This window comes from Thermobia domestica, chromosome 3 (genome assembly GCF_964235325.1).
Source record: "Thermobia domestica chromosome 3, izTheDome1.hap1.1, whole genome shotgun sequence".
Lineage (NCBI taxonomy): Eukaryota > Metazoa > Arthropoda > Insecta > Zygentoma > Lepismatidae > Thermobia > Thermobia domestica.
Window position 1 is genome coordinate 48,773,010 of NC_137456.1, and position 17,050 is coordinate 48,790,059.

Below are 17,050 nucleotides of genomic sequence, written 5' to 3' on the forward strand. Positions count from 1 at the left end.
TCTATCAACAAGATGACTGTTCGGCTCACTATCACAGAGACGTTCGAGTGTACTTCAATTGACATTTGCCACAAAAGTAGATAAGACATACAGACTAAGAAAATGACGTCACTTCAGTTCCCAGACTTGGTGTGTGTTGCATAGTTTATTTGTTATATATATTTTTAAAAAAAAAAGTTTCATGAATTTATGAACAATCTCGTTGTATATGTTAGATGTTTATATCGTTTCTTTCTTATGTCTGCCTGATGACAGTATCTTGTGTAGACAATTGAAAGTGCTCAAGTTTAATAATACACTGAAAGAATTGCAATATTTCGGAAGAAAATTGTAAAAAATAAATATAAATATATATCTTACTAGTCATCCACACAATGAGCAGCAGTGAGTACCCAGCTTTCATCTAATAACGATGCTCCACATACGTAGAGGTCGTCAGGTTTTTCTAGGATTGCCGCCTAAATTGTAAACAAGAATAAAACAATATGTATCTTTAAATGTTGCTTAATATGATTAAACACAATGTTATTTGGTAAGCAAGTATAAAAACAAAATTACAATATCTGAGTTAGGACTGCTGTAAAATCTGTTTTCTCAACCTGTTCCAATTTAGGTACATAAATTACAATATACACATATCCTAATTACACTTGTTCCTCAACAATGGTAACTTTATTGTTAATTTTGTCTTATATTAAATTCAGAGTTACGCTTTTACTTGAAAAGATGGAAAATTTTATCAAAGGCACATAACATTATATCAGAATAAGTAAAGGCTTTTTATGCTTAGTTAAAGGAGTCCAGAATAATTTTCGAAAAAAAAAGATAAAATTTCGCTTATTTCTATTAATATTAGGTTAGGTTTGGTTAGGTTACGTTAGGGCCAACTACTTGCATATTTGCATACATATTCCCTTATGTGAGCTTCCGGTAAGTACATATAGCCTCTACAGCATTTTGCATTTCTCATTTCTACAACATGTAGTACGGTTACAATTCTTAAATGACACAGAAATCAATTACAATTCCGTTACTTCAACTCATTTCTCTTGTAAATCTTTTATTTTTTACGTGCTTCTGGACCTCTTCAACTAAACATAGCCCTAAGTAAATAAAAATACAAGAAAAATATAGTTTAAAAGAAGTTATTTTCAAACTCTTTACCAATTTCATCACAATAGTTATAAGATTTTTGGTGTCACTGAAGATTTATTTCTTCCTGTTGACCAATTACATTTTGTTCATCATTAATGGGATCTTTGGTTGGTATCTTTATTAGTGTTTTTTTTTATTTTTTTAACATACTAATTTAGAACCAAAAATATATATAAAAAAATCTATCAACCAAAATTCTACTCACATGCCACGGCCATTCAGAAAGTTCAGCAAACCCTTCTCTACCGTTGTCTACTCCCTTGCGTCCACAACGAGATTTAATGGCAGATGGGAAGAATCCCACAGGTTTTGCATTTTTAGGAACAAAACAACATACACTGGATTCGGATATCCCACAGTAACTATATGGATTTCCCCCACTGAAACAGCAAAAGTAAACATACAAATAATTAAAAGGAACACAACACAAGAACTGTGAGAACTATTGAAGTTATTATTATCATTATTTTCAGGGATTTACACATAAGATGCGAATATTAGTGCACACTTGCGTGAAAGCGGCAAACGCAAGCTATTTTAGTTGTCCAATTAATGATATTTTAAAAGTTTGTTATTGAAAACTTCTAAGACCTGGCAACAATACATTTGTATTTGTTGCTTTAAGCTTTCTCGACGAGAATTCGACATTTTCTACTATGGTTTTCTGGTATTATGTCGTGTATTGTAATGTTCATCAGACATTTCACTGATTCTATTGCAAGCTTCTTCGAGTTCTTTATGAAGGTAGACACATGGTATTGATATTTATAAGTAGTTTCACGTTAATCATCCTTTGTTTCTTTTCTAATGCACTATAAGTGTTGGGCAGTCTGCACGAATCTTAATGAAAACTAGAGACTTTCACGTAACGTTGTCGTACATTATATTAATTTGGGAAAATAAAACAAATCACAAATGTTACATTAAAAATTTTAAAACCACTTGATCCTGAAACAGGTTTTTTGTTCATATTTTTTTCTATCTTTGCAAGTATGTTTTCTTTACCTGACGTATACGAAGTCCTTCAGCATCTCTTGGCAATTAATCAAGTCGGCGCCAGCGTTTAAAAGAAGCGATTAAACCAAATGCCTCGCATGAATTTGGTATGAGATCATCTCAAGCAACAATTTCAGGGTTATGGTCAATAGAGGTTTCTTTTAAAGAAGATATCTACACTTGCTGATTTCTGTCTATATATTAATGCAAGATATGATGTAGTGTGTTTCCGTCCAATATACCTGCGAAACAGTTCGGGACCAAACATTAGTGGTCAGTAGCGTCTTTTCAGATTTTGCCTGGGAGGGACAAGACTCTCTGACTTATACTAAGTAGATTTTCGTGATTTTCGTTAGTATGATAATATAATAATGATTAAAATGTGTAATATCTCAAACTCGGTATAATATCTAGTTCTTGAGTTGTTAATGATCCTGGTAAGAACCAATAAAGAGTGAAGACATTGCCTATGAAATGATCATGTATGCGTTTTCGTTAGTCCATATTGGAATTATTATCTTATAGATTGTTAGTTCGGAAAATAATTCAAGAACAGAGACTAACGTATCTTTTCATTACATCAATCCTAAAATATGTTTTGTTCTAACATAATTTTATTAAAAAAACTAACAACATTCAAAAACACAACTGCAGATAATGTACTAAACAGAAATAAAGAATTTGGTTGATCAAAGACAGTTGATTTATCACGTGAATTCCCTCTCTTCTTGTTTATAATTCTTTGCGCACTTTCTTTATGGTTTTCGGTTAGGGTATGCTTTTGAGAAAATGTGTTATATTGCTTTGCTTTTTGGTCTTGGTCTTACAAGCTGCAGGAATGCCTAAACAATAATCACGTAGCTCGACATTCTGATCTCAGAAACGAAGAGTAGCTCCAACTCTATGAATGAGTTCATTTTCATCATTGAATATGGCTTCATTGCCCAGAAATAATACCTGGACTATAGAATGCACATGGTTCTCTAAAATGGCGTCAAATCAAGGACAGTGATGCGACTGGTAAGGATGAGCACAGAACTCACTGAAAACCAGGATATTGCATCCCACAACATCACAGAGGGACCACCATGTTTTACGATTGGCCGAATACACTGCGGATCATATATTTGGACGTCCGCCATACATAGTCATGGTTTGAAATAAAGTGAATGATAACTCATTAGATTTATCACGTCTGGCGATGCGGTCACCACCTGACCGTTGCAAACCTAGACTTCTGACAAGTAGACCTCACCACTTCGCCGTTACGTTAGCAAAAGGAAACAACTACTGTCCTAGAGTAGGGTTGAATATAAGATATTGACAGAAATTTTAGCTGCTAATGAGCACTAGAAATATGGGAAAACGAAATAGAAACATGAATGTGGGAAAGCCATCTACAATATAATTTGATAGTTGCAAGACCGATATTTTTTCGAAATAGATAGAGGAACAATAGTTATGACTTCAACTATGTAAATCGAGTTAGGAGGGATGTTCTTATGGCATTCCAGATCATGGCCGCCATCTTGAAATCCGCCATATTGGATCGACGTCAACTTTTTCAAATAGAAAGAGAGCCATGTGAGGTATCAGACAACAATGATTTTTTCCACCCAATCTCATACACTAATTAGTTTGTCCATATCTAGAACGGTTTACAACTTACAGTTCTTTCAATGTTGAAAAATTCGTTGTTTGTAGCAGATAACAGATAACTATAGTGACAATGAATATAGCTCCAGAGATAGCATTCTTACTGGACAAAATTACGGCAATTCAAGAAGTGCAAGTCTTCAGTATTCATGAAACTGTCAAAACAGATTTTTGCAGAGTACCATGAGCACCTAATAAAAAATGAAGCGTCACAAGTATCACAAAAGTTAATGCCGGAAATATTGAAACCGTGCTTCTTCGGCACTTCGAACCATTCGATCGGCTCATCAATATATACTGATTTACAAAATGCTTATTGAATCATTCCTGTGAAGCGAGGAGACTGAAATTGATTGTACACAAGGGAATGCAGAATGACAATAGTATCTCTGTCATGCAGTTTTGAATGGAAATGTTCGTCCTTTATTGCATAATCACATATACTACGCCAATGTTTTGTATTGTCTAAAAAAAAATACATTGAAAGGTTGAAATATGCCGGTGGTACCTTTTGGAATTTGTCACACTTCCACTGATTTTCCAGGTGGAGCTATTGTTCTTCGCACCTCTTCATTATTAAATAATTCTCACGTATCCAGCATAAGTGAATTCCTGCTCCCTGTATTCGACCAATAGCAATTCACATATCATTCCGCTTCCACACTAGCTTCTTGATAGTTTATCTCATGATGTGCCTCCTCTAGAATATCCAGAGTGTATTCCATCTCGAATTCCAATTCTTCATCCGCTAGGAATCTAATTATGTCATCTGCGATTACTCTTTCCTGTTCTGATATATTTGTTTCATTGTGCTTGAACCGTAATGTCTGTAACTGCTGCAGGAGGTACATAGCGATATTTGCCTTATTTAACGCCATGGTGTGTCGTTTTTTAGTCTAGAATTGTTGCCTGCACACACCCTCCCTAACACACACACACGCACACACCTCACAGAATTACAAGCTTAATGCAATAAACGAAATAACTATTTCTCAAACACTTCCAAATTCACGGGTAGAACTCATAGTAAGAATAATATATTTCCTGCACTTGTCTCCTTACAAAGAGTTTGTCGCTGTAGAATGGTACACGATGCACGTAAGCTTCTATTTTATACCGTAGCTGCTACGACCAGGAATGCCATTGGCAACCAATATTGCTATTCTCTTCATCGTGCTGCCCCAACTGCTTATAGTTTCAGTTTGAATCTACAAACGCACACACGAAGTGGCGAGGTCAGAACCGCTTTATGAATGCTGAGGAGTTTCATTTCTTGCATTGCCGTAATTTTGTTCTGTAAGAATGCTGTGTCTGGAGCTATGTTCATTGCCACTGTAGTTATCTGCTAGAAACAACGAACTTTTCAACATTGAAAGAACTGTAAGTCGTAAACCGTTCTAGATATGGACAAACTAATTAGTGTATGAGATTGGGTGGAAAAAATCATTGTTGTTTGATACCTCACATGGCCCTCTTTCCATTTGAAAAAGTTGACGTCGATCCAATATGGCGGATTTCAAGATGGCGGCCATGATCTAGAATGTCATAAAAACATCCCTCCTAACTCGATTTACATAGTTGAAGTCATAACTATTGTTCCTCCATCTATTTCGAAAAAATATCGGTCTTGCAACTATCAAATTATATTGTAGATGGCTTTCCCACATTCATGTTTCTATTTCGTTTTCCCATATTTCTAGTGCTCATTAGCAGCTAAAATTTTTGTCAATATCTTATATTCAACCCTACTCTAGGACAGTAGTTGTTCCCTTTTGCTAACGCAACGGCGAAGTGGTGAGGTCTACTTGTGAGGTTTTTCCTACTCTTGATGTTTCCATTACTCTGAAAACCATTTGTATTCTGAACTCTTCAAATTCAAAATCAATATTTATATTGCGACCATTATCATTAGTTAACATTGGACAACATTATCAACGACAATTCTAATCTGCTATGTATCTAAGGAGCACTAGTTTATTTTGAAGGCTCTCACTGCAAATACCTTTATAGGTGTGCTAAAACAAAGTGAGTTCTACATTTTAAGTGAACATTCTGACATATCACGAAAACTGGTAAATCCTAATCTGGACTTCATTTAAACAAAACTGAAAAAAATCTTTTAACATACGGTATTTTGAGAGAGGATTTCTTTTCCATTGCAGTCTGTTGCCGGTTTTACATTACCTCATGACACATGTCCAGTACTCCATGCAGTCACACCCGAAGTCGTTGTGAGCTTCATTAGCGTTCGTGGAAGGGATCTGCGCTGAATTTAGGCGAAAGGTCACTTGCATGAAGGCCACCAGGGTCAGCAGGAGCATCTCGGTGGCCATTCTGCGTTGTAGCACTCCTGACAAAACAGAAAAAAAAATAAAATAAATAAAATCTCATTTTAGTGAAAAGGTGAACCACTTCGTTGAATAAGTAAATCTTGTCAGACTGGTCACATGCTTTTAGTTATTATCTTTACCATTAACTGACATTTAATTAATTCCTCCTATATTTACAACAAGCAAATATTCTTGAAAGATGAATACATTATAGTTATTGCACATTTTTGTTATATTAATAAAATCTAGATACTCTTGAAACCACTAGTGCACTTACACGGAAGTCCAATGGGTTCAAACTATTTCTCCTGAATTCATGGAACCAGTAACGACTTCAAATTTCTCCCCGAGCTGATTTCAGATTTCAATCCACAGGAATCAAAGTAATATTGCTAACATACTGGCAAACTACTTTGACACGATCGGAGAAATGCCCGGCGGATGAGATTCTATAGCTCTAGAGGAGGGGGGATTTTCGCCCCGGACGCGAGCCAACCGCTAGAATAATTTTAAAATAATATATACTGGCGAAAACGCATTTAATAACATTCCTATTTATCGTCACACCATAGAACGATTGTCCAGCGGCCAGTAAGCTAGAACGTGCCTGTAGAGAGCATTGCTAATAATAAGTACAACGTTGTAGCTTACTGGCCACCAAAGAGGGCAGCCTGATTGTAGTGTCTGTATAAGGAGGCACGCTGATAGGAGTTTTGAAGGTCGTCGGACAACTAGTGTGGCCTGCAAGATGAGAAATACCTTTCTAAATTCCAGATGATCCTTTCAACCAAGCGATCTCAGGCGACTAGCCTATAAATTTGCTGAAGCAACTGGTATCGTGCACCCTTTTAATAAAAAAAGGAAAATGGCAGGAAAGGACTAGGTCCGTAACTTTTTAAACCGGCATAAAACTCTCTGGGCCTTAGGCTTTGCAGAGTCGTTTTGACGTATATTTAGCGCAGTAGCGTAACGCAAAAATGTCGCCCCCTCGCAGGATTATTTTTGGACCCCGCTTCCCATGCCCTTTAGTTTCCCACTATATTATGTCCCTGTAGAAGACAATGGTTAATAAATCCATGGAATATAATAAAATTACAATTAAAATTAATACTCACCGGAAAAGGCAAAAATTATTTTCCCTTAACCTTTGAGTGCTAAGATGATTTTTTAAACTGATGTTGCTAGAATGGATGAATTTTCTAAAGTAAACATTGTTGTTCAGGGAAATGGATATTCCGTATTCAGCTCACTTTCTGTAGCCTATAATTCTTGGCATTTGTTTTGCGGTGGGCTCCCAAACTCTGTGCCCCCCCCCCCCGCACTGCAGGCTCTGCGGGCCCCTCAGTTTCGCCATTGAATTAGCGCCATAGTAAAGGTTTGACTAAATCATGGTTATCAAAAGTATATTCAGAATCTCTAATTAGCACTTAGCAGTTGACTAAGTTCATCATATGTGACTAATTAGTTTAGAACAAGGGTACCCTGATTTAGCCACAATAAACTTACATTTTGAGAATACAAAGGCAGTTAATTAAATGTCTTTCTATTCTTTCACCTCCTTGGGTGAATTAACTATCAAGCAGCTATTTAGCCGAGTCATTTACAATAGCATAACATTTTTTTTTTTTAATGAACAGTGACAGAAGAAAATTTTCAGTTTTCTGAGGGATATATACAATTAATCGATAAATTAACTTTCAGTGGCGGATCTAGCCTGGGGTCGGGGACCCTAGTGCCTCACTTTTTTGGGTGACAAATGATTTAATCTAATAAAATATATTTTTTTGAAAGTTTATAGTAAACTCATGGTGTACCTATCATAATCTGGATTCTGGCTGCCGTCTCCCAGTTTTTACTTTCTATATCCGCCACTGTTAACTTTCCTTAATTAAAATTACAACATAGATTAATCCTTCTGTTCTCGCTTAATTGACTTCTACTTATTCCTGCCAAAATCCATCCCTCAAAAATCAATAAATTAACTATAATCCGATTTTGTAACTGTTTATAAGTTGTTATGATGTCAAACCAGAAAGAAAACATTTTGGGCCTTATGCAGAGTCTTTCTGACGCGTGATTAGTACCATACTAAAGAGATCGACTAACATTTGTTTCCTGCAGTAGTCAGACATTTAGTATGATGCTAATCATACGTCAGAACATCTCGGCATAAGGCGGTTTGAATTTCTTATTTTACAGATTTTCATTTTTACGGACTATGCATGCGCACATCTAAATTTCTGCAGTTGCCACATTTATTTTCCTCACTCTATGTATTGGGATATTATTAGTAAATCGTACATAAATCAATGTATTAGCTGAACTCCAAGCCGACTCTGAATACCACAAACTCACACTATTTAGTACGGAACTAATACAATACTAACTAATCGCGTTACTAACGCTTGATTAAAGAATTCTCCCCGAATACCGCCCCTTCTCTTCAGCGTCCGGAAGCAAGGGCCACGGTGTTTTACCAAAGTAGGGTCAAAATTATATTTATGCTTAATCTTAGGGAAATATACTTTGTTCAGGTGATAGGGCAGCAGTAGTATCTTAAATTATTTTCACTTCTTTTGGACATTGAATGATGGGCCCATTCCATGCTTTACAAGTTAAATTAAGAGGACAATATTTGAAACAACGCAACGCCTCAAGAAATATATATTATTTTGGGGACCCTAATAGTAGACATTTTATTGAAATGGCTTCACATTTTATTTCATTTAAAATTCCTTTATCTGAACCTATTCCATGCAAAGTTCATACATTTATGTTCGTATCATATCGTATGGTGTAAGAAAGTTTTATCCTGAAATGTCCCTCCTTCAAATCGCAAGTCCCGGGGCATGAGGGGGACATGTTCCCTCTAATCTTGTAACTGTGGGAACTATCCCCCCAATAATCCGATCTGAAATGTATTTTTTTTTGGGGGGGGGGAGAGAAATGTGATGATTTGTGTCCGACTGCTACAAAGGAAAGTGAGATGAAATTGATGTCCCTCATTGTGGTCTCTATAATATACAGGTTCAGTTCAGAAATCTGATTCATCTACCGCAATGATTCTCATCTCTCCCCCCCCCCAGAATAAGCCCCAAATCTGTCCAAGACAACTCTGCTCCCCTGATCTTCCACAGCATTATTTATCCAACTTCATAAATATTTTGAGCATAGCTTAAAAAAAAATGTCCTACCATTCCTCCGCAATGTTGAAGACAGATTTGCGCTGATGAATTTAAATGAGGGATAAGTTGACCTTACCCCCTCCCCACAAGTTATGGTTCTCTGGTGGAGGAATATTATACCTAATACAAGGATACTAAAAATGACATTTTGTAAAAATACAATATGACGTGAGACTTTTTTTTCATGCCTAGGGACACTAAACTTCTAAATTTGGCTAAATTTTGTAATGGTAGACAACTAAGATTACCTTAAAGCGTGTTAGATTATTGTCCAAAGTCGCAAATATTCTTATAATTTTTTTTAAACGAAAAGAATATTATGGTGAATAATGCTGACGTAATTGAAAAATATAGAAAGCAATAAATTGTTCTTTAGTTCATAAATTACAGGTAAAGCTGGCGGTTTGTCGTGATTAATTTTCGTGGTGTACAAGGGCACATTTATGTAGAAACATGGCTGTTTGTGTTTGCAGACTAGTCCTATTCGTCAATAAAAACAGAACGAAGAGACGAAGGTCATTGCAAAGTTATTTAAGAAAGAAAATTGCACGTCTGTCTGGCTATGATGTGAATTTTCGCCCACATTAGAACTTGATAAAAACCTTTATTTCTTCCGTCAGTGGGGCCTGGGATGACGGTTGATTTATTTCTGGCGTTCTTCAATTTTTTTATTCACTGATAATATCATTTATGATCATGCTTCAAGGTATTTTGCCTATGCTATGTCATGTTACTTTCTACAAATTATCTGCTTCACTTTTTGTTATTTTTATCATAATAAACATGTTGGAAGTTATTGTAACTGCAAAAATTTAACTGTAACTGCAAAAATTTCTTTAAATATAACTATTATTATTATTATTATTATTATTATTATTATTATTATTATTATTATTATTATTATTATTATTATTATTATTATTATTATTATTATCCTGGTCCTGCCAATATCCCCTATTATATAATTAAAGCCTGTAGTACCGAATTGTCAACTGTTTTAACAAATATATTTAATGCATCCCTGAGAAATGGTGAGTTTCCTTCAATGTGGAAACAAGTATACATTGTACCAGTACACAAAGTAGGTGATCGTAGAATTATAAAAAAAAATATATAGACCAATAACACTAGTCAACGCATTTTGCAAGATTTTCGAAATTATAATACACAAACATTTATATTTTAATGTAAAAAAACAAATTAAGTGAATTTCAGCATGGATTTTATAAAGGGAGATCGATTGTAACAAATCTTTTACATTTTACTGATTTTACACATTTAGGACTTAAGAATAAATTACAAGTAGACACTATATATATAGATATGACAAAAGCTTTTGATTCCATAGAGCATGAACTTCTTATTGATACATTAAGAAACATAGGTCTATCTCCATTGTACATTCGATGGTTTGTAAGCTATCTAGCAAACAGAACGTTTAAAGTAAAAATTGGTCAAATAACCTCTAGTTACGTTATATAAAGAATGGCATACTTCAGGGTTCTCCTCTGGGACCCCTTCTTTTTTCAATATTTATTAATGATTTGTCTGAGAAAATTAAATACACAAATATTTTGTTGTATGCCGATGATTTAAAATTATTTAGAATAGTAAATAGTGAGTATGATAACTACTTACTACAGGGAGATCTAGATACTGTTAGTACATGGTGTAAAAGTAACTTATTGAAAATAAATTGTGAGAAAACTAAATACATATCATATACTAACAAAACCCAATACTACGTGAGCAAATATGTAATTAATGGAGTAACATTGCATAAAGCCGAACAGATTAAAGATTTGGGTATAGTATTTGACAGAAACATGAAATTTACCTAGCATATAAATAATACAACCCAAGGGACTAGAAGAATAATAGGGTTTATTTTCAAACAATGACCTGAGTTTAGAAATGCCAGTTCATATGCATATTTATACAAGATGCTAGCAAGATCGAAATTAGAGTTTGGTGTAGTTATTTGGAATAGTATAGGTATAACATTGACAAACAAAATTGAATCAGTACAAAAATGTTTTATTAGGTTACTCTGCTATAAAATGAATAGAGATTACTACTCACGTAGTTATGAATACTGGTGTCAATTTTGGGGATTGCAGGCACTGAGCGACAGGAGAAAAGTTATTGAAAGAGATTTTATTAAGAAACTACTAGACAATAGCTATAATAGTGAATATTGCTTGCATAATATAGGTATAAGGGTACCAATTTATAATACAAGAAATATATCAACATTAGTTCCTTTGAATCCGAAATCTGTAATTTTAAGAAGATTGACCAATTCTTTTAATTTAGTTTAATTTATTTTTATCAGTATAAAAGCATGAATTTTAGAGCTTGACAAATATTATTTTTACTATTTATGACGACTATTTTGATACTAAAAAAGGTGTTAATTTGATAAGGAATTATTAATCCGATGTTATTTTACTTTATTTTATCATTATGTTTTATTGTCTTGTATGTAGCTAACATTGTATATAATATGTGTTTATCTTCTCTGATAAAGTGCTGTATTTTTGTCGTTAGGCTGTTCATGGCACAGAAATAAACATTATTATTATTATTATTATTATTATTATTATTATTATTATTATCATTGTTATTATTATTATTGAAGATAATAATAATAATAATAATAATAATAATAATAATAATAATAATAATAATAATAATAATAATAATAATATCACACATGGCAAACCTTACGCACACTGATGTCGTCATAGATGGAATTTTGCAGTTGCACAAAATTGGAAAATACATTGGTCCAACGTAATTTAAAAGTGTGTATTGGCCAACCAATAATTAGCCGTCATTTATCCAACAGTAGGGTAATGGGCGGTATAGTTGGGAGTTCGTAATGGTAAAAATAAAAGTGAAGAACACGTTGGTTCCACGTTGTTTAATGTGTGTTGGCCAACCAACAATTTGCCGTCATTTATCCAACAATAGGCTAATGGGAGTATGGTTGGGAAATGGTAATTGCAAAAATTAAGTTGAGAAACAAGTTGGCCCAACGTTGTTTCATGTGCGTTGGCCAACCAACAATAGGCTAACGGGAGGTATGGCTGGGAGTTAGTTATTACAAAAATACGAGTTGAAGAAAGAGTTGGCTCTTCGTTGTAACCATTTAAATTATAGTGTTTATTTTTATAGTTTTGGCCAACCAACAACTTGTCGTCATCTATCCAACAGTTTAGATCTCACAGTTCCAATCGCAATGTTACACTTTCATACGTGCTACGTTGGCAATTGAGTTCTTGGTATGCCTAAATGCTGGACAAAGCGTAGCGCCAAAGTTGCCTACCGTTTTCCGCTGTTGGGCCTACTATCTGCCTGTATAGACTCTTCTGTATTTAATTGTTGCTTCGGCACAATGTTAATCGATCTGCACATGCGCTGATGGAATGATCCCGCAATTTTGTTGCGTAAAAAAATAAATAAATAAACTAAAATAAAATAAAAAAATAAATGAGGGTAGGTGTCCGACACTGCTCTAAATGCTGCGTGGCGTTGCGAGTAACCCTGAAACACACGCTTGCTCACTGAACGGCCGACCTATTTGAATAGGCCTACATGCAGAGCTGGTTTCCGACAAACCTTATAGTAGTGAAAATGAAGCACAACACTTGCTTCAACCCATTTAGTCCCTCAGTGTGTTGCCACCCTAAAGATCGAAGGTTCGAATCCGTCCTTGGAACTAAACATTCTGTCGGTTTAGCGTAGTTGAGCGATATGAAGCGTTAGGCTTTCCCATGGAGGACAGTTCTGCCTATGAGACGAAAAATTTCGAGTCTCATCTCGAAAACGAGACGAATAAATTTTTAAATTTGAGACGACACGAGATGAGAAATACATATTACAATTCTTGTATCGCTTTCGAGACAAGAATCGACGCGATATGAGAAATTCCACAAGTTTCGTGGGCAAGACTAGTTCACCCGTCCTAGATCTCAAACACTGTTTTAGTGTTACTGAATTCATAGTATAAAATTTATAAATTGATGAAGAGATTGTACGAACACAATGTAGAGTATTTATCAACGTTTAAATGAACGCAAGCCATTACAAAATATATTGCAACAAATGTTATATCACACTCTTCGTGGAATTCTCGTGACACGGAAGGATTCTGATGAGTTCTAAATGATGTTAAGGGAAACAAATCAGGATATAAATTATGTACACTCATGTCGAAAATGATTGTCGCATATCTATAACTGTCTTCTTGTAAGAATATAATTTGATAATGATTTTGCAGGGTACCACTTTTAATACTGATACTATGTGCATAATCGAGAAATGTATATTTGTTGTAAATTTCATAGGAAAAGAATTATAAATACGAAAATTAGAATGAGTAAAATAAAATGTTGCTAAATGGACAAGAAAGTTTTATTTTCATTTTATTGTTCTTATTTACTGCTCTTTTGACATGAAATTTTCCACATACATGTTTTTGCCGATTATACACATACTAACATTATAAGAAATACCGGGCGAATTCGTTATCAAATTATATTCCTACAACAACATATTTATAGGCATGCGACAATAATTTTGGACATGAGTGTACGTACATTAATTTACAAAACAAGACAAGAATAGTTTTTTTTTTTGAGAATCGGGAAAAGAAAGAATTCTTCGAGAATGGCGAGTCTCGTCTCGTCTCATTATTGGGCGACACTAATTGGAGCTTCGACTCCTTCTGAAGAGTATATGGATATTTTCCTGTTCCTGTCGAGTTTGAGAAAAGATTTTTTGACTTTGGTACACGTGACTCCGAATTTGATTCCCCTTGTGCACATAATGGAACGCACTGCAGTGGTCCCGCTTCTATTTTAAACTGTAGGTCTTATCCTAAATAGCCTCCCTGCTGATAATGAGGTACTCAACTGTCCAGGTTTGGATGGGATTAGCCAGGAATTCTACGCCTTGCCCCGCAAGAGTTGCTTTGTTCATATGGATGGTTAAAAATCCGGAATTCAATGTTCCATCTCTTGAATAATGAATCTTGGTTACAAGTATAAATAAATAAGTGAAGTGCAATTTTGCAACTATTACAATCTAAATCTCAGGAAAAAATACGAATTTAAAAATTAGGCTGAGGTAACGAATGATCTTTCCAGTTGCAGTGGTTGTATAAGTAAGATGGTGTTATTGTCTTTTTCTGTATGTTCATTGAGTTTCTTTTCTACTCTAAATGTGCCATAACTAGAAATATTTTGTATGTGTGAGTTTAATGATATTGATACTTTAGGGAAATATAACTTTTCATAAAAGTGTGAGCGTTTCATGCAGTTACGCTGTAATAATGGAAATGACATACCTGAGTTTTACAAAAGCATCAATAGCAATAGAACTATGTAATGTTCAGAAATCTAGCTATATAATTGAAGTGGGTTCAGTAACAAATTTGTTAGTCAATTCTTAAGTCACCTCCAAGATAAATGAAGGTTTATCTCAAATACACTGCTCCACAAAACTTAAGCAACCCGAGAGAACGTAGTATAACTGACGTGTGGGGCTTATTCAACACTGGTTAGTGGCATGCACATACACAGAGACACACAGGCAAGGCGAGCACCTACTCTATCGCATAAGCAGCACCGTTGCAAGCGCGGTGAACAACCTATACCATGAGGCGTACACCACAGCCCAATAGTGTCCGAGGCTCCAAGCATTGAGTTATTGGTTCTTGTGTGGGTACAGACCTTGCAATGGCTGGTAGACGACATTTGAGTGATTTTGAACGCGGGCGAATAACTGGGCGGTTGGAATTGGGCCGATCGCAAGTGGAAGTGGCGCAGGAATTCAACGTGAACAAAAGTGTTGTGTCGAGGCTGTGAAGTCGCTTCCAAAATGGAGGTGAAGTCAGTAGACGTCATGCAGGAGGCCGTCCTACCATCGAGGATCTATTTCTCACATTTTCTGCCAAACGTAACCGTCAAGCTTCACGCTCTCAACTGGCCAATGAGTTGTTTCAGACTACAGGACAACGCGTGAGTCATGAAACGGTTCGTCGGCGGCTCAAGTGTCAGGAACATGTTGCATGGGGGGAACACCAGTGGGCGCGTGTCATGTTTTCCGATGAGTCGAGATTCAGCCTGTCGTCTGATTCTGGTCGGATTTTAATGTGGAGAGAGCTAAGAACACGCTATCATCCAACCTTCATTGCTGAACGGCCGTTCTATGGCGGTGGTTCCATTATGGTGTGGGGTGAATTATGCTGGATGGGAGAACAGACCTCCATATTGTGCAACATAGCATTTTGACAGCTGAACGGTAACGGGATGAAATTCTCAATCCACATGTGCGCAATTACCTCGGAGCATTTGGCCCAGCCCCAGACTTCCTGTTAATGGATGACAATGCCCGCCCACACTGTGCACATCTTGTGTCCGAGTATCTAGAGAGCGAAGACATTACGCGTATTGCATGGCCTGCATATTCGCCGGACTTGAATCCCATCGAGCATGTGTGGGATGCTCTTGGGCGGCGAATAGCGCAGTGCAGTCCACCAGCACGCACTATCCCTGACCTGCAAACAGCTCTTCTCGAGGAGTGGCGCCATCTGCCGCAAGACTTGATCAGCATTTTGATTTGCAGCATGGAGGCCACATGTCGTGCCTGTATAGCTGTTCGTGGTAGTCGCACGCCATATTGACTGCCTATGCCCTCGCACAATACAGCTTCACCTGTTGAGGTATCGTTGTGCTGAACTTTTTGGTCACTCTGTACATGCTAACTGTATTGTTCGTCTTCACTTGTGTTGCATTGTGCATCTGGACCGTCTGTTTGTTCATTATACTTGGTGCAGTGATCGAGTCGTTTTATTTTCTGCCACTTTCTTCGAGTTGCTTAAGTTTTGTGGAGCAGTGTATATGTCCCGGAATAGCCCTTTCAACATGGGGAAACACAATTGTGTGGGTTGGTTAAAATCGATATAGAAGTACCCTCTATTACATTGTGTTTCGAAACGGCATGCAGTGATTGTGTAAGTTTCGTTCAACGATTTGCAGTTGTTTTGGTCTGTGATTTTTTTTTTTTTTTTTTTTTTTTTTTTTTGCGAGTACAAGAAAAAAGAAAAGTAGTGTTCTTAACGAAGCCTTGACTGTCGCCGTGTTGAAGGGGATAGATCAGCACATACTTGAGAGCCCTAACTAACAAAGGACATAAGTACAAATCAACCAAAACCCGGAATAGATCAACCCATACTTGGGGACCCTAACTGACAGAAGACGTAAATACAAGTAAACCATAACCCGGAATGGATCAACCCATACTTAGGAGCTCTAAATGACAGAGGACGTATATACAAATCAACCAAGAAACGGAATGGATCAACGCGTGAGTCATGAAACGGTTCGTCGGCGGCTCAAGTGTCAGGAACATACGTGGGAGCCCTAACTGACAAAGGACGTAAACATAAATCAATCAAAACCCAGAATGGATCAACCCATATTTGGGATCCCGAACTGACAGAGGACGTATATACAAATCAATCAAGAAATGAAATGGATCAACAAATACGTGGGAGCCCTAACTGACAAAGGACATAAACATAAATCAATCAAAACCCGAAATGGATCAACCCATGCTTAGGAGCCATAACTGACAAGAGGACTCATATACAAATCAATCATAAAACGGAATGAATCAATTCACATTTGGGAACCCTAAGTGACAAAGGACGTAAATACA

General features: G+C 36.1%; 1 protein-coding gene across 1 annotated transcript in view; it reads right to left on the reverse strand.

The window, feature by feature from the left end:
* LOC145680380 (chymotrypsin A-like) overlaps positions 1-17,050 on the reverse strand; it is a 229,164-nt gene that overhangs the window by 13,524 nt on the left and 198,590 nt on the right. The window contains exons 4-6 of the mRNA XM_081750811.1: positions 5,992-6,157; positions 1,361-1,535; positions 361-458 (exon numbers count right to left, since the gene is read on the reverse strand). Of these exons, the coding sequence (XP_081606937.1) occupies positions 361-458; positions 1,361-1,535; positions 5,992-6,140 (422 nt within the window). The 5' untranslated portion in view covers positions 6,141-6,157. The remainder of the gene's footprint in view (positions 1-360; positions 459-1,360; positions 1,536-5,991; positions 6,158-17,050) is intronic.